Raw genomic sequence first — 18,043 nt, 5'->3', positions numbered from 1 at the left:
CACACTCGAGCATTCGTTCGTGCTATCCCAAACTAGTAGTGAAAACATGAGAAAAAAAAAAAAAAAAAAAAAAAAAAAAAAAAGAAAAAAAAAAAAGACAAGCAACAAGAAAATTAACACATTCTCGTGTAGGCATACCGTATACTCTGCCATACCTCAAACTCCAATCTTCCCATATCCGTTCCGTGTCCCATAAGTCCCTACCCATGTATGCATACCGTATACTGTGTCATACCGTGAACTCGTGACAATATTTTTGTTGTTAACCGAGGACCGCCCGCGGCCAGCAGGATTCCGTAAATCCCGTGCATGGCCCCATTCGTCGTCGCTTGCAATAATAGCAGAGCAAACAAACGGGGCCATGGTGAGGAAAAACAAAACGAACAAAATTAAGTATATATGAATGAAACAGACAAAAGAAACATACAAGAAAAAAAAAATCCGTAAACACCATGCCATGCTGATCTTTCGTGTTGGTCTCCCAAAAATTGTTGCTTGGTATCGCTCAAAAGTTAATGTCAAGAATGCTGAGGTGTTGAAGAACAGGGTATTATCGTGTACGTCGAAAACAAAAGACTTTGGTAGCGCCCCGTGTATTTCGTCCTGTTAATAGGGCTTGTCGAACCAGGTTTCCATCCAAGTAACCTGCCTCGAATTTTGCATCAAAAAGAAGCAAAGGCTGACGAATAGGTTAAGATGCGCATCGGGTGTGTGTGGTACGGTTGTTGTAGCGTTTGGCTGAAGTTGTTGGGCCACATCACAAAGTGGTGGCAATATCAATTGGTTATCGTAGGCGCGGTCCTCATCGCATGAGGTTTTCATGACCCAAGGAAATCTTCAAGGTCCCTTCGGCTCGTCTTTCTCCTTTTCGGCATCGGATCCGCTAGCCTCATTGCTTGCAGCCCGGTCTTTCTCAAAGAACCAGCCTCCTCTCTCCCAACAGCCGGGTTCATATAGACAGTCATTCCTCACGGCCGAATCGCCAATGCCGGTGAGCAGAGTTTCCAGACGTTTAAAGTCGATGGGCTTCAGAATCCAGCCGTCGAAACCTGCGTCGACGTATGCCGACTTTTTAGATTCCAGTAGCGAGGCCGAGACGGCAATGATGGGAATTTTCCTTCCAGATGTGGTAGATTCACCGTCGGGCTTTGTCTCCTCTTCAATTTCAAAGGCACGAATCATCTTGGTGCTATCGAGACCGTCGACAATCGGCATCTACTCTAGGCGGTCAGCAAAAGCCTCAAGTCCATACGTACTAAGCATTACCAGCATGCGACACTCACCTGCATATCCATCAGAATCACATCAAAGGAGCTGGGTAACTCCTTGTATACAGATGCACAATCAGCGCCGTTGACCGTGTGAGAAACAACATGGCCGGCCTTCTCCAATCGCTTTCTCAACAACTTCATGTTGATCGGATCATCCTCGGCGCAGAGGACCCGTAGTGGCGCTTGGTATTCCGAAGGAGCCGCAGTGCTGATTGAATGCGCATCGGAACTCCTCGGCGGCTTGGAGCCGTCGTCTGGCAGTTCAAAGAGCACGCCAGATGTCTGACTCTGGTGCGGCTGTTGGGGGCGATCGTGAATCTCGTCGTCATCGGCGATCCTGACAGGTTTCATAGGCATCTTTGCATCTGTCACATATTGAATCCCCACTGCAGCCTCAGTCGATGTGGCCATGGCGCCGTCCGCACGGTGAGCTGAGTAGCGACTCATACTGTCAGACCTCCTCGTTGCAGCCGGACTGATCGATGCTCTTCGGCTGTGTGAGCTGCTGGGTCCTGCCTGATAATAAGCACCTTTTGAATTCCGACGCTCGAGTCCGACCCGTTGCGAATCTGGCTGGCCAAACTCTAGGGGCAGCTGGATTGCGTCTATCAAGCGGTCCGCGTCGCTGATGTTGCTCTTGGCACTACCCTTGCTCCTCACGCTATTCCTGCTCTTCAGACTAGTCCTGCTGTTGCCACTGTTGCGGCTGGTAATGCTAGCCGCGTCCTCAAAGCTCCTCTTGAGCGACGGGCCATGGAAGAGCCCAGTCTCGTCCACAACAGGCCCACCGTCAATCAAAGTGACTTCCCCTTCGAGACGACCACTGCCTGACAGCGATCCGGTATTCGAATCCGCAACCGAATGCACTGCCACGCTGCTCCCATCCTGCGGCGTTGGTGAGTCGTCCGTCGGCATATCAAATGGGAACTGCATGACGAATCTGGAGCCTTTGCCGACTTCCGACTTGAGGCGCAGCTGTCCATTCATGTTTCGAACGATCCTGCCCACGACTGCGATGCCCAGACCGAGAGTTCTAGGCGACTGCGCCTCGTTGGATTCGGTCGTGGCTGGACCACTTGGATCCAACGGTGCAGCATCATCGATGCTGACCTGCTCAAGTTCACGGAAGAGCGCGTCTAATTGAGCATTCGACATGCCCGAACCCGTGTCCTGAACCGCAATCTCAACCTTGACCTTGTGTCGCTCGACATCCGCCTCGACGACGTAAAACTCAATCTTGACAGAGCCTTGCGATGTGTGTTGGACGGCATTGGCCGTAACATTGGCGACGGCCTGCCTGACCTTGCGTTGGTCACCATATACGGCTCTTGGAAGACCGGGATGCTCAATAACCTCGTAGCCAATGCCTTTGCGCCTGGCATCCGAGGTGAACGGCTCCGTCGCCTCATGGATGCAGGCTGGAAGATCGAAGATCTCGTCTTTGATCAGCTCCTGGCCTTCTTCTGCCTTGGTGAGATCAAGCAGATCGTTGATGACATAGATGAGGGATTTCGAGGCGGAATGCGACTTGGATAGGTTGTCCCTGGTCTCTTGATCAAGGGATCCTTCAAGAGCGATTTCTAAGTAATTGATGATGGCGTTTAGGGGTGTCCTGACTTCGTGGGCAGAGTTGGCGAGGAGCAGCTTCGTGAGCTTGCTGCTCTGGAGAGCAGCCTCCTTTTGCCTCCAGACCTCGATGAATTTACCTAAGTTTTGGATTAGTAACGGCCTTGTTTATCCTCACGTGCATGGTGCAGATTCACTCCATCCAGTGTCCTTCCGCCGCACCTAGGTACTTACCGTATACTAGACAGAGAACAGCCGCCGTTTCGACCTGTTCTTCAGACCAATCTCTACATTTGCCTACGACCGTCTCATGCCACACCTTGAAACTCTTCCTCGGCTCTAGATAATATTGTGTACCTTCCTGTACGATCTTTTCGTACGGATTGCCCGCCCATTTCACTTGACGAACCTGACCCCGACGGAAAAACACTATGAAATCGTTTCCGCCGACGCTGAGCGGGACATAGAGGCAGCCGGCGATCATCTGAAAGCCGGGGGCGTACTTGAGGTCACCAAAGTCCACAGTCACGTCCTGACTCGTCAACACTGCCGTGAACTTCTTCATGCGCAGGTACTCGAGTATGACTAGGATTTCCTGTGTCGATTCGGGCTTTCCGAGTATCTTGGTCTCGTCCCTAATCGAGACTGCTCCATAGTCGGCGTCAAACAGCTTCAAGAGATCATCAGATGATGCCACAATATATCCCGACGGGTTCTTGTCGGTCGGCACCGTATTAATGAGCTTCCTGGCTTGAAGCCTAGATGCATATGATAGTCTCTCGATATTCCTAGAGGCAGTGTCTCCTACGAGACGACACATCTTCCTGATGGGAAACGAGACGCGCATTCCTCTCGGCCCGTATGAGTGACAGGCTATCAGGCCCCACAACTCATCGAATGCCTTGATAGATATCGACATGGACGAGCGCACAGCCATGTTGCCGAGGTATTTGAGATGAATCGGGGACATGGCCCTGAGGTAAGAATGGGTCAGGTCCAAAGGCTTCTCGAGATCTTCGGTGGATCGGCAGACCAGGCGCGCCGTTGGCTGATCCCGGTCATATAATAGTCGGACCTTGTTAATCTTGTATAGGTCACGAGCCTGCTTCGGGATATCAGATGCAGGGAAGTGAAGACCTTTGTAAAGATCCCTCGTCTGGGCCGTATCGACTAGCTCCGTGACCACGCGGCCGTTGAACTCGGCGTCAAACTGGTATATCATGACACGGTGGAAGCCGGTCAACTCTGTCACAATGCCGACAAGAATTTTGAGGAATTTCTCCAGGCTTTCGGCAGTTGCAAGCTGCTCCTGTACTTGCGACATAATATCAAAAATCTGCATGGCGCCGGCCTCACCCCTTCGCTTACGAGCGCTGCGCAGAACTCTGATGGGCTTGCTCAAAACCTCGGTGCTCTCCATGAGCTCCTCAGCGGTGGGATTCGCTTGCAATGTGTCTGTTGGTACTTCAGGCGTGGCCTCGCCGGGTGGCCTCAAAGGGTTCGCCTCATCGTCATCTAGCTCGAATTCGCACACAACCATTTCGGGACGTTTCGGGTTGATGTGCATGGCGCACCAAAGCTTGATAGGCCTTGTCTTCGTGTTCTGTTCCGCTTTTGGGTGGCGAATGGAAATGCTGAACACCTCGGGACCGTTAGCTTCGGGGTTCGCTTCCTCGTCCCTGATAAAGTCCATATGGTCCTGCATGTTCTCGGCTTGCTCGTCGCTGAGAATGTCAAAGAAGTTTTCCAGACTAAAGAGCCGTTGGGGAGAAAACCCCAGTATTTGCTTCGTATTCTCACTTGCGTAGTGCACTAGGTGACAACCGTTCTCGTCCTCGGCAAGGGCGACCAGCGCACCGAAGCCCTGGACCGCGCCAGGTGCATGGATAGGCTCGTCCTCGCAGCGTTGGATTTTTCCGGACCTTCCCGTGATGACAGCATGGCCCTCCTCAGTTACCACATGCTCAAACCTTACGGTCGTCAAGTTTTCATCCACCGACTCGTCGGTTATCGATTGCCCATCATTGGGCTCAGCCTTTGCTGCCGCCGGGATGGATGGCGGCTTTTCACTTTCATCGTCCGATGAATCATCGTCCAAGCTAATTGGTACCGGCTCAACAAAGGTGGTATGGCGGCTGAGATCCCCATGGATGCTCACGACAGATCCAGTGCCGGTATTCTGCCTTTGTCTTCCCCCTGGCTCGGCTCGACTAACACGTTCGCTAGGCGATGTCACAGTGGAAGAGCCGTGCTCCTCACTGGCAGGTCCCGGACGCCTCCCAAGACCTCCAATATCCATAAACGACCTTAAAGCTCCTCGGGGTGACTGCGGGGCGTCTTCATGACTGTAACGTTGCGGAAAATAATCAGACTGCTCTCCAGAGTGGCCCGAGTTATCGACGGTTAGCACCGATCGTATAGGGAACACTCGGTCGTCTCCAAAGGCGTGACCAAGCTGCCTGTCCGAGTTTGAACTCCATGATGATATGCTAGGAGTGCCATTCCCTGCGGTTCCACCAATATTTGTAGCAAATGGGTCGATTTGCGTCGGCGTCGGACTGCTGATCAGAGACATGCCCGCGGTCTCGGTGGAGTTTGTAGGAGATGGCACGCCTGAAAGTATATCTGGAGTGCTTCTGCGGCTCTCCGGTTGGGAATATATGTCCGGACATTGTTGCACCTCCGCTGCGGGGGTCGCATCGCCCGCAACAGCCTTGTGACCCAGGTCCATATGGGGACGGCCGGGTACTAATAGGTGACTGGTCGATCGGCGCAGTGTCGGGGATGCAGACGTTGGTAGCAGCAAAACGCAAATATAGCGAAGGGATTTCGAAGTGGTCGATTTTTGTGTGACGAACCAAATAACGATCGATCTACCAAGCCGTACGCGATCTGAAGGCTTTCAAGACCTTTGTGGAGATCGAGTCGGTAGACAGGAGGGGCTCGGCGATAGCAATGTGGGAGCTAGGTCTAGAATGCGTCGCCAGGTGGGTTCGGAGTCGTGGGTGCTATGCTATGCGTGCGAAGCGTGCGGTATTACAACGGTGCGGTGCAGTGCAATGCAGTGGCGGTATGGGAAAGGGCGCCGCCTTGCCTTCTCTATGGCTGCTGTGGCCCAGTCGCAGTCGAGGGAGAAGTTTTGGGGGGGTTTGGTGGCCCCGCCAGGTGGTACTGTACTGTATGCGCCGATCACTCACTTGCCCGAGACAGGAAGTGAGCTGCGTAGGCAACCAGTTGAGAAACAAGCACTCGGATCGGCGAAGTGGCAAAACATAGCGGGTGCGTTGTCTATCCTATGTTGTACACATTACCGCGGAACCGGGATTTAGGGAACGGTAGGTGGGAGGCGGTCGGCGGTCGGCGGTCAGAAAAGAGGGCCTGGTAGGGCTAGACCGAGGGCGAAAAAAAATTAGGAATGAAGGAATCAACCATAAAAGACGTTAAATGCGACTCTGAGCTTGACGTTGTCTGCAGAGCTCCAATGTCGGTGGACTCTACGGGGCAGTTTATTAACTGGGTAGGTGCAGGTTATTTTTGTCAAGGTGAAAGGATATTCCTGCTTGCCTAACCAGGGAGGGTAGGTCGGTGCTGTACTCCGTAGTGGCGCGATTGCGGTTGGGTGGTGACGGGTGGAGGTCGTTGGGCAAATCAAATCGAGTGAGTGGATGAGCTTCCGACCAGTCTGCTGGCTGTTGTCCCTCCGCGTCCTCCTTGATGGCAAATAAATTCAATGGCAATTTGACTGAGCGTGCCAAGTGCCAAGTGCCTTGTCCGTTACGTGCATGGTGGTTTGCGGGTCGTCTTTTTCGAAGCTAGCTATAATAGCAAAGAAGCCCAACCCGCAAGCAAAGTAGTCACTCTAGACGGTGGTCACGAGTCTCTTTTCCTGTTTTTCGTCCTAGGTATTTTTCTCCACCATCCCTGTCTGCCAATTGTGCTCTTGGTACATTACGGACCAAGCCACGGGGATACGATTGAAATAGCCCTTGACTGGCAGACCAAAGATTTCATGACCGACGGGAATCATTCCGTAAGGGGCACGCTCAAGAGCCCCATATTGTGGTTTCTTTTTCACCATTAACCCGTCGTTTTCGCGCGAGCGGCCTTTTGTATATATCTATTCTGAGATATTTTCACACCGATGATAATTACAATACGACGTATTAAAGATGTTAACGGCAGGGTCCTCAGCGTGGTTGGGTGTTGCGCGACAGCGCCATGTTGGAGGGTTAACCCCTGTAATACCCCATGTTGCCAGCCTGAAGTTTTGGTCTCTAACAATACCAAAAGGGCTCGAAACATCGCTAGTCAAAGGGGTCTAACACACACTACCGCTAGCTCTCGGGCAGGATGGGATGGGAGATGCAGGCTGTTGCATACGGTTATACATGTAGTGATTTTACCCTTCGATGATCCTTTTGGAGACTGGGGCAAGCCGGATAGAGACGTTGATTGACAGCCTAAAGGTATCTAGACTGTAGTACGTCGCTGTTGCCCTTTGGATCGCTCGTTCAGGGATCGTGCTCAGTCGGTCAGGTTGCAGTTGAGATCTAACTCCGGATTGGATGAAATGGGGGACACATCGGTGATAATGCTCCGTCAACGTTAATAAAGTAAATTTTCTTTTGCTGAGGTTCCCACCTGTCACAGCATATTGCAAATCATGAGAGTCTTTTTTTTTTTTTTTTCTTTTTTTTTTTTTTTGTTATCATTTGTGTTGGAATTGTTTGAAAACTGGAGGGTGTATTTACAACTTGACACCGACTGAACCTATCCACCTAGCCACGTCTTGACCCAATATACTCATCCTGTAAGGTGGACCAAGCTTGTCGCGTCTAATCTATCCGGCCGGCAAACAGTCTACGGCAGGCAGAGGAGGATGCTCAATTCCACACACGAATGCACCCAGAAACACACAGGGCTGATTTTGTTTCGGTCTTTTCTCTTGTCTTTCTGTATATAATAGTGTTCCAAAAAGTAATATACGCCTCTGCAGAAATGGCGGCGACAGAAGCAATTATTGAGCTCACTCGTGCTGCCTTCTCGTGCCACCTTTTTTTTTTTTTTTTTTTTTTTTTTGGTTCCTCATTTCGCACGTCCCGCTGTCTACGATCGGGATTTTTTATCGCTGGGTTGTAATAAAATAGCAAGTCCGATCGATGCATTACGCGGCATCTACCGAGTAATGATAGTAGTCCAGTACTAGCCAGGCGCTTAGTGATGGGATGGCAAATGATGGATGGCAAAGATTCATCGCCACTCGGGCTTTTCTACCGTACTGTTGTCGCACTTTACTCCAGAGTTTGGACACCCCAAAACCATCCCAAGTTCACAAGCCATTGCGATAAACAGTGGGCGAGTGGACCTTGCGCAGAGTCCCCCACTGTTTGTCTCATTCTCATTCCCCATTGTCTTGGCCCCTACAAAATGCCATGTTGGTCATGCATTACCTATCATGTACCTCGACAATTGGCATTAACATTTATATGGCATTATGCAAGCTATGGTAGATTTCCTTCACAGGGATTTTTGCCATTCTATGTTTACTCCAGGGATGTCGTACATGCTACCGTCGGGCTGGTCCGGTTCATGCAGATTTTCGATGACGTCACATAAAAAGCCTACAGCTGCCTTTTTTTTTTCGAGTTCTCAGCTTGGGCAGCATTTGGTAGACAGCTCGGTAGCTCTCTATTCGTCCAATACTACCCCTGTCAATGCTACCTTCAATTTCGTGGCATTTTCCGCCTTTGAACTTGGCTCCTATCGAGATCGGACGAGCTCAACTTTCGCTTTTTCTCAACAGCAACAATTGAATAATTAATATATCTCATTCTCTATCAGAAGATAAAATATGAAACCAATTTTGCATTAAAAACTCTTGTTTTACAAATCTGATTAAGCTCATTTTCGAGAAATTTCATGCATCTTTAGTAAATAACTTCAGTAATATTTTTGGTTTGTCATGTGGCATAGTCAGGTCTCAAAGACATTTGGACAATCTCCCCTCACAGCGAACAATCAGTACTGTATGTCGACAATAGTTTTGCACATTGTGCGCTTTTTGGTCGATGCGCTTTGTTCCCGATTGCTTCATTGTCCAACTGCTTTGTGTTCGTCCAGTCCTGTATACTGGCTTCTTATCGAGGCCTCACTTGGCTTTGCAAGACCACATATATAAAATATAAATACTCGCCATGCATCATCACAACACTACACGCATGTCCATATCAAATCACACCAGAAAGAGCAACAGGTAAGTAAATTGTAGCCCTGCACAGAAGACACAAAAAATCCTGGTGACTCGCTTCAAGGCTTCCAGTTAAGGATTCAGTATATATACATATATACCCTTTCCCCGTATTTTCCGACCAATCTCTCAGCATTCTCATCCATCATGCCCACCGTCTCAAGCTCAACCGCCACCCAGCACATCCAGCGTGATGCTGACGGCGACGTTCAGATGATGGATGCATATGCCGCTGTCCAGCGCCAAGTGGATACAGACGAAGACGAGAGCATCTCCAACGCCTCCACCCTCATCGAAAACTACGATGGTCAAGTGGACGCCGACGGCGACGTCAAGATGACAGACGCCCATTCGCTCGATCGAAATGACAAGGACATAGAGGAGGAAATCAGAAACAACACCACCTGCAGCGTGTCTTCTTCCGTTGGCAGGACCACGGACATCGATTCTGTCAAGGGAATTCAAAGCTGGGCCGAGACCTCGGTCCCGAATGCCTCACTAAGCAAGCCCGCCGCCGTCAAGTCGGTGAGCATCAACGTTGGCCTTCTCAGAGTCCAGTACGACGCCGAGGGTGGCCATGTCGAAATTCAGGGCTACTAACGCCAGCGCGATCTTCAGCATTTTGCTGCGTGGCGCTTTTCTCCCAAGGTGAGTGAAAGCATTTGCCATTTATCATTGCAGCTAATTTGTAAAATATAGAACCCGGCGTTCTAGGTAAGAATTAGAAGAGCAAAAAAAACCCTCCTTAGTACGCTCATGGCCAATCATGATGTGATCCTCTCTTCGTATCGTGCGTATTGCAGTGACTAAGGTCTAGGTCGGGTTCTAGACAAGTCCACTACCCGAGCACCAGCTCTCCCCAAACCTCCCCGCTACTTTGTTTACAGATGAGACTTGAATAGCAAGATCGGATTTAATCAGGCGCGAACTATCTCATGGCGGCGCTTGGGGCACATTGGTGAAAAGTACCGCCAACCTGCTCCGATTCCAACCCAACTGCTTCCCATCATAGAAGTTCATCCGATCTCTCCCAAGGGGTTTGCTTGAGGTCCACGATCGAGGGTTGAGAATCCCTCACGCGACGTGCCATGCACCTCGAAATCAGACCAATTCAGAGAATTGGGATGAACCGCTTCATCTGGCTTTCGGTTTGTGAAAACACGTACTAAGCCCTGGAGGGCAATAGACACGAGTCAAAATGTGTTTTTTTTTTTTTTTTTTTTTTCTTTTTTCAGCCCCAAGTTTAGCCCTGCCCTCGGCGAGCGCGACGCGATTATTCATCGCAGGCTTGCTTTTTCTTTCCGTTTTTCTGCCTCCAACTAACTAGCAGAGTCCGCGCTACGCACTAGGGCTGCCGGATGTTAATGATCTGGATCCTGTGCTGAGCAGCCAGTCCGTACTCCATATTCCAGTGTCACTGTTGACAGACCGGGATGTCCCGAGATTCCTAGAAAAGCACGTTGCGCAGCCGCAACGCTATGGGATTGACAGAAATTGGATCCGACACGGCCAACACGAAACAAACTCCGATTTGAGAGAAATGTCTTGACAGCATCGAGCAAAGAGTAGTCGCGTGCGTTAGACCACTCACACTTTTTGTCAGTGCGAGGAACCCCAAAGTATATAGCGAGCTATGCCATGATGTAGCACCGATCTCCAAAGCTATGTCGATTGCCAAGAACCAAGGTCCTTAAGAAGATCTTGTGCTGAAAGCAACGTATGTACAATCATATACACCGTGTAAAAGGGTAGCAGAAACAAAATAAAACAGGGAGTCTATAACAAGGAAACCGACTGTACAATTGGATTATTGTATGAAAACATCATTGAACAGCGCCATACTGTGAGGAAGGTAGCCGAGAAGAAGAGAGGGGATCCACGGACCAAGTATGAAGCCAAGTAGCACAGCCAAGGTAAACGGGGAATGATGCGCCCGTATATATGCTTGACAAAGCATATAACGCTTCAACGACACCGACTAACAATGGCAATTCTCATCCATCTTCCTTGGTCACGCATGTTTGTCTATGCTCAAGCTTCCTGGTCTGTCATGCTTGTTGTCTTGATCTTCAACGTTTGTGTTTGTTCCTCTCCTCTCACTACACCCGATACCAGAAATATGTACTGAAAATCCGCCGAGATGTAAAACGCCGTCATGAGAATGCCCCAGAATAGGCATGATGCTCAAGCTATATGCAAACAAGAAGATGGTAGCGTCTGAACGCACCCAAAGGAATGGCAAATGATCGCCACGAGTATCTTTTTCTTTTTTTATCATCCCGAGAATACCGCCCTGCGCCATTGTAATGTAGATAGACATGTATGAATATAAGCGAACGACAATGATCACTCCTATGCTATGAAATCCGTGACCCACCCAGACTTTTAAAGAAATCGACACCAAACCAAGAGTATGTATAGACAGTAGGACATATATAGGTTGAGTCAAGGAAAGAATAGGCTCAAAGTCGCCAACGTAGGGCTACCGAGGGGGTTCCCAGGGCAAGCCATTGGGTTCCGGAACAGACGACAAGTCTGCCATTTGGGGAATGCCGGGTGCTACTTCAGGCATCCAGTACAACGCATCTTCGGTGAAGGCAGCACCGAGTGGGCCTGCAGCAGCGAGACCGCTATCATCAAGCGGGGTTTCAATGTACTTTTGGCCACTGAGGCTGCCTTCTTGGCTGCTCTTGGGAACTTCGCTTGTGTAATCAGGAATCTCGTAAGCTGACAGACCAGTGCCAGTGCTACCAGCTCCCAGGAGCCCCGTGGCTCCATAGCTGCCCATTGCAACTGCATTGCCAAAGCCGCTCGATATGTCATAATCATCGGCTGACGGTCCCATAAAGTCTTCGACTTCAGACACATCACCCGAAGTGGTCGTTGCCAGCGTGGGAGCCTGGTCAGAGCCATTGAAATCGAATCCGCTTGCGCTGCTGTAACCCCCGTGTGCATCGTAGCTGGACGGAGTGAACTTGTCGCCAACTGTGTCTGTATAGTAGTCCAGGCTGTCCCATTGGCTCCATTCGATCTGAGGCTGCAAGCCGGCGCTGAAGCATGCAGGCTCGAAGTCTAGGCCTGCACTAAACAGGGCGTCGCATGGGGTGCTTTGGGAAGCCTGGGAAGCATAGCTCGGATATTGAATTACCGACAAGTCCAGCGGCCTTAATGAAGAATTCAGCTGCGTGAAGCTTGAAGGAGCTCCGCCACTTGCCAGTAATGGAGAAGCCGTTTCTGACTTGACTTTGCGGGACGTATCGAGACTGTCGGTCAAAACGGTAGTATCGCGAATGCCATCACTTGCGCTCTGAAGCGAGTTCACACGTTTCAGCGGGTACGGTTCGCATTTGGACGAGGCCTTTGCGTGCCTGTACGTTGGCCTGTGTTTGCCATTCTCATCGAAACTGAGCTTGCCGTCCGAGTGTATCGTGTTCGCCCTCCGCCTGACACGCGGAGTGCCCTTGACGCTCGGAGCCTTGCTCGAGGTCCTCGAGGCGGCTTTCTCGGGCTCGTCCGAGTCGGATTCTGGTACGGGATCAAGCAACGGTGGATCCTTCTTATGCGAACAGGAACAACGACCTCCATGGTTGCAGCAGCAGCTGTCTGTGACAAGAAAATTGGACCTGTTAGTTCAGCCAGCCATACTAGCAGACAACTCCAGGGGCCAAACGGGAAGACACGCACCCCTATGACCCTCTAATGTTGGCTGCAAGTGGGCGCATTTGTGTGTTTTCTCTCCACAGTCGCATTTGACGTGGGATGCTCGAGACTTTCGCATAGAACGACAATGCTGACATTGCGATACGGGGCGACCTTTCTTGTTGATGTGTTGGAGCGGGCGTTCTGCAACGAGCGGGCGTGGCTTTCGTTAGCGTTTCGTTTCCAGATCTCGTGGCACCGCACGGCATGCCCGGGACGATGTTCCATCTGCTTCGATGCGCGCGAATGAGAGCGCTAGGCGATGGGGTGCATTTCGCAAAATTTCCAAGACTACAGCTAAGATAAGGGGGAGGGGTGCGCGTGTTGGAGGCAGGCAGGGCGGGAGAGGGATTTGGAGAGAGGGTAAATTGGAGAAGCCGGGAAATTCTGGCGCATAATTTGCCTCAACTCACCCGAATGCTGGCAGTTGCTGACCCGGTGACCGCGAACACAGGCCTCGCAAGCCCACTTCTCGCCGTCAATAATCATATCGCCGAATAGCAAAGATAAAACGGGAACAGATCTTGTTTGTTTTGCTGTAGAGAATTTGAAGCGGTGAAATCCAAGGAAAAGCGCTCCTCGGGATTGTATTGATGAGGTTGCAGACTCAACAACGATAGGCTCGGTTGCAGTGAATTTGGTGTTTCTCAGTCTAATCTGTGTCGACGGAATCGTGTTTTGCTGGACAGGCGTTATCCCGTCGCGTATAGTATGAGATGTTAAGAGGTGCCGACGAGATCGAGCAGAGTTGACGGCGTTCTGCAGCAATTTCAAAGGTGGCGTGCAGGTAGCAAGCGGTTTGAGCCCCAGTTGCACATTGAATTGTTGCTTGGTTCTCAGAGGTGGGGGAGTATTGATGGCGAAGATGGGGGCAGAATCAAGATGGAAAGGAATAAAAGAAGCACGCGGGGGAAAAAAAAAAAGAGACGCTGGCCAGCTCTTCAAAAAGACATGATGCTTTCGGGTTGCGCTGCTAAGCAAAACAAGAGACAAAAAAAGCCCGTCGAACTGAGGATGAGGATTGATGCCTCAGTTGCTGTAAAGAAGCGTCCGGGTGATGCGACGACCGATTGATGTGGAAGACAGACAAAACCGAGTGGGCGAACCACAGACAGGGAAGTGGAGAACTTTACTTCCTTGTTCTGAGACTGAGAGTTTTGCTATCTCAGCAGGTCGTAAAACTGAGGCTCCCGTCGCTCAGTCAGGAGGTGGCGGTTGACAGAATTGCAAGGTCGCGCGTCAAAACCCGCCTGTGCTCTCTCTATTTGATGTCTGATGGGGTAGTAACAATATGTTGCGCCGCGGTGCGTGCGGACCTATCGCGGGCAGGTTGCAGCGTGGTACAGTGATGGTAGATGAGGGGCCCCAAGACGGCCGGGGTAGCAGAGTTATCAATCGCAATTGCGGCCACCGCACGTTGCTTTTGTGTCTCCCGCAGTCGACTTCAGCAGCATGGGCGAACGGGTTTGAAGTCCGGTGATTGCAGGCTGAACTGCCAGTAACACAGTAAGAAGTAATTGCGTAAAACTGGAGAATAAAAATTAAAAACGGGATGGAACACAAAATAAAATGATAAAAAAAAATAATTTCTGAGGGGGCAAGCTGGCTAGCCAGGCACAGGCAAAACTGTTCCAAGCGCCCCCGGGGTGTGTGTCGGATTAGCTGTCCCTGCCTCAAAAGTGCGGAATCTTGATTGCGGCGACACCAGGGATAGGATCCACTCGAGTGACTGGGTCTGTAAGTCGGCAAAATGGGAATTGGCAGCAAGCAGCTTGACTCGCCTCACGGTCCGATTGTCCCTGAGCGATTCGGCAACCCGGAGCTTGCGGCTCGCTGAAGGTTGGCGACTGTTGACAAGCCAGAAAAAGTTGCAGAAAATGTGGTAGAGCACAAGATTAAGGAGGACACACCGGAGCGGTGATGGTGTCCAAGTTTTCCAGGTTGGTGCTAAAGTAGGTTTGATGTTTGTGACAAACCGTTGCAATAAAGCTATGGGTGGTTTCGAGTTTTTGCGAAAAAGAAAGAGAAAAAATGATGGAAAAGGAGGAATTGTTGGTGAAGATTGACCAGCCAAAAGAGGTATGTTTGCTCTGTTCTTTTGCTCGTACCAAGAGGTGGGATGTTTTCTTGGGGGAAAAAAAGAAAGAAATGAAATGAGAAAGGCGGATGATGGTGCACAGCTCGATCTCGACTTGGTCTCAACGTTTTTTTTTTTTTTTCTTAATCCCCTTTGGTTAAGAAGCCGTGACGTCGAGCTTGTGGGCGGCAGGATAATTGATTGATAGATGTTTCTCAGGCTGGTCTGATGCTCTGCCCGCGGAGGGCTAGACTACCTAGACTAGGTACCCGCGGGGAGGATCGTCACAGCCCGGCATCTCAGAAATAGAACCGGTTTTGGGCTGAACCAAGGCGGGAAGGCGGGCAAAACAGGTGGGTTGTTGAATAAACTTGGATCGATGAGGAATAGGTAGGCAAGGAGGAAGAGCTAGAAGAGACGGAGGAGAACAAGTTCTTTTTAAAACCACCTAGGGATGCATTTGTTATACACAAGGTACGACTGGAGCGGCGTGATGTAGGAGTTGCATACACCTTGAATGGCCTGTTCACCTACAACTAAGTACCTACCTACCTACCTACTAATCTAGGCACTTACAAGGGGCAAGCCATGCTAGGTAGATAAAGTAAAGTAACATGGTATGCAATGCAGCCTACAGCATACAAAGGAGGAGTACCACCTAGACTAGTGGGAAACGCACGCATGGTGACAGGCACGGGATGCGTGGGATGGATTGGATCGAAGGAATGGAACAGTCCTCGGAGTTGGGACCCCCCCCCCCCCCCCCCCAGCATCGCATCTATCCATGGAAACAGAGCCGAGTGCCATCCCATGCCAAGCCTCTTGTTCGCTTGCATTCAAGGCTGGCTAAAAAACTGGGGGTGGTTTGTGTTCTACGCCTTGCCTCACGCTACTTCATACAAGGCGGGTACATCCGAGTCTAAGAGAACACAGCGGTTGGGGTTTATCCCGCCTATGTACGCAATCGTGTGCGGCCGCGCGACTTGATGTGCCTGACGGCTACAGGATCTTCAGCACATAGCCAGCAGTAGTCGGTACCGCAGTGTGCCTGGGATATTTAGTTCATGTGCAACAATACAAGGCACGATCAACCAAGTAACTGATCCCAATTGTACGCAGAGCTCTGCCAAGCCATTTGTCCGACAACCGCCGGTGTTTCCCGACTTGAGGTAGGGGGATGACTGTTGTTGGTGGTGTACAGCCCGGTGGCAGAAGTGTGTGTGTGTGTGTGGATGCTTAAAAAGATTTCGCTCGAAATGGCGAGGTGTAGAGAGAGCGAATGCTTTAGTTAGTACAGGCCGGGCCGTCAATCTCCTCAACTGTAGCTTCGGCTACTTTCGACAGGTGCATCGCACTACAATCCCCGGGGTCGGCCGAGGACTTGCCCTATTCGAAAAGTCCCGATGAGCCAGCTCTGATGGCGATGACGGTCTAATGGTTGCCCACGTGCCACTATTACAGACATCCAACAGCAAAAACTCTTTTTTTTTATCAATGAGGCTTGCCCTATACTAGTCTAGCAAATTCCGTCACATTCCCATTGTCATCCCTCCATCTCGCGCAATGTTCTTTTATTTAATTCGCATATCAAAGAGCATACACGTTCACAGTAACCACACCACCGGATTATTGCCATGTCATCATTCTTATTCACCCCCGTGCACCCGTAACGTCGGCTATCGTGGGCTACTCGAGTCCACCGTGGGGCTGACTCTACCAGTCAATTGGTGCGCTGCAACCCATATACTGCAGGTCACTCCATTCAGCAGCATTTCTCCACTGAAGGGTGGGGTGTATCGGTGATGCATTTGCGGCAGGGACATCTCCGTCACGATTTCCTGCCATTCGAAGCCAGCCGAGCCAGTCCTGCGCCTAGGTTTTCTTGGGGGATTGTAGTGGAAAGCTATACAAGGAAAAAAGGGAAAAAAAAAAAAAAAAGACTCCACTGACACGCAGTTTAAGGGTACAATATTTTTCCTTTTTATCCCCACCATCCATCACATCATCAATGGGAAACCCTCGAAAGCTGGACCAGACCCCTCCATCTAGCCAGCCCACCAAAACCCACACTGGCTGCTATGGGTTGCAACCACGCTGCCCCCCAATTGGTGTTTCAGAGAAGGGAAAGGTGTTTTTTTTTTTTTTTTGCTCCATCTTTCACCGAACCAGGGCCGATTAACTCCCTGTCAGGTCGACTTCTCCAACAAAACAACTCCAATCTGGCATAGTCTAGACTGACCTGGCCCCACTCCCACCTACAGGTACGTACCGGGGCGGGTGCAGAGTAATACCATGGAAGTTATGTATGTACTCCGCCTGCATCTGCCAGCAGCTGTCATCCGATTCCGAAATGACAGGCGTACAGACGAACTGGTCAACGATTCCCGTCCCCCTCACGTTCCTTCACGTTCCTATGCGTTGGGAAATTTACTGCGAAATGACGCCGAGGCACCCTCATCCCGACAATCGCGGGGACATGCAGCGGTACGACTTGCCGCTAATAGCAAAATTTTGACGAAGTAATAATGCCGTCGGTTTCCTTGCAAAAGCCCCCGTCGGGCCCGTTATCGACGAGAACTGGCCAACCCAAATCCCCACCCAAGCCACCCAACATGACTCTGTAGGAACGTCCAATGACATCGGATTTTGCTGTGAGCCAACCATCAGCCATGGGCGCTCTTGCGGGTTCGGGGAGAGGGGAAGCCGGTGCTAGCCAGAGCCCTATTCAATGTATGGTATTAAGCCAGTATCAGCAGACCAGTCGCAATGCTGTTGCGTGGTTGTAATCCCATAGCAGTGTGGTGAGCCCATCCAATGCAGGCTCATCTGTATCAATGTCTGGTGATATCATGGCGTTCGCCAACGTGGGGGTTAAAACCAGCCGCCGCGACATGTCAATTCTGTTGTCCGTGGCAAACTGCGGCATGTCAATTGACAACTATCGAGATCGAGGCTGCGATTGCTTTGTGGGCATTTCGTACGTACTGGCGAGGGTTGTCTGTCTGCAAGCTGCATCGTCATGTTTATAAACATGCATGCAACGCTGGCAACATTGATTTGCCGGGCCGAGATTTCCTAAGAATGGGGAAGATACAAAACGTCTAAAGTCACGGCCACACTCAAAGTACGTCGGTCGTATTCGATCTATTAACTGCAGTGGGATGGCCCAGACTCGCGTCTTGT

At 50.6% G+C, this 18,043-nt stretch overlaps 4 protein-coding genes across 4 annotated transcripts; 2 read left to right on the top strand and 2 right to left on the bottom strand.

Moving 5' to 3' along the window:
• Positions 1-837: 837 nt before the first annotated feature.
• PpBr36_01848 (uncharacterized protein) lies at positions 838-5,568 on the bottom strand (the record flags this gene model as incomplete). The annotated part of the gene is made up of 3 exons (XM_029889032.1): positions 838-1,215; positions 1,284-2,977; positions 3,072-5,568. The coding sequence occupies 3 exons, from the start codon at positions 5,566-5,568 to the stop codon at positions 838-840; spliced, it is 4,569 nt and encodes a 1,522-aa protein (XP_029751650.1).
• Positions 5,569-9,231: 3,663 nt separating this feature from the next.
• On the top strand, positions 9,232-9,684 carry PpBr36_01847 (uncharacterized protein; the record flags this gene model as incomplete). The annotated part of the gene is made up of 1 exon (XM_029889031.1): positions 9,232-9,684. The coding sequence occupies one exon, from the start codon at positions 9,232-9,234 to the stop codon at positions 9,682-9,684; it is 453 nt and encodes a 150-aa protein (XP_029751653.1).
• Positions 9,685-11,566: 1,882 nt separating this feature from the next.
• PpBr36_01846 (uncharacterized protein) lies at positions 11,567-13,272 on the bottom strand (the record flags this gene model as incomplete). Its single annotated transcript, XM_029889030.1, has 3 exons — positions 11,567-12,687; positions 12,769-12,927; positions 13,197-13,272. The coding sequence occupies 3 exons, from the start codon at positions 13,270-13,272 to the stop codon at positions 11,567-11,569; spliced, it is 1,356 nt and encodes a 451-aa protein (XP_029751654.1).
• Positions 13,273-14,703: 1,431 nt separating this feature from the next.
• PpBr36_01845 (uncharacterized protein) lies at positions 14,704-15,847 on the top strand (the record flags this gene model as incomplete). Its single annotated transcript, XM_029889029.1, has 4 exons — positions 14,704-14,735; positions 14,808-14,862; positions 15,126-15,213; positions 15,528-15,847. 4 exons carry the CDS (start codon positions 14,704-14,706, stop codon positions 15,845-15,847), a joined length of 495 nt encoding a protein of 164 aa, XP_029751651.1.
• Between the last annotated feature and the right edge of the window lie 2,196 nt (positions 15,848-18,043).

Source organism: Pyricularia pennisetigena, chromosome 2 (assembly GCF_004337985.1).
Source record: "Pyricularia pennisetigena strain Br36 chromosome 2, whole genome shotgun sequence".
Classification (NCBI taxonomy): domain Eukaryota; kingdom Fungi; phylum Ascomycota; class Sordariomycetes; order Magnaporthales; family Pyriculariaceae; genus Pyricularia; species Pyricularia pennisetigena.
This window is presented reverse-complemented; position numbering and strand designations above follow the sequence as displayed.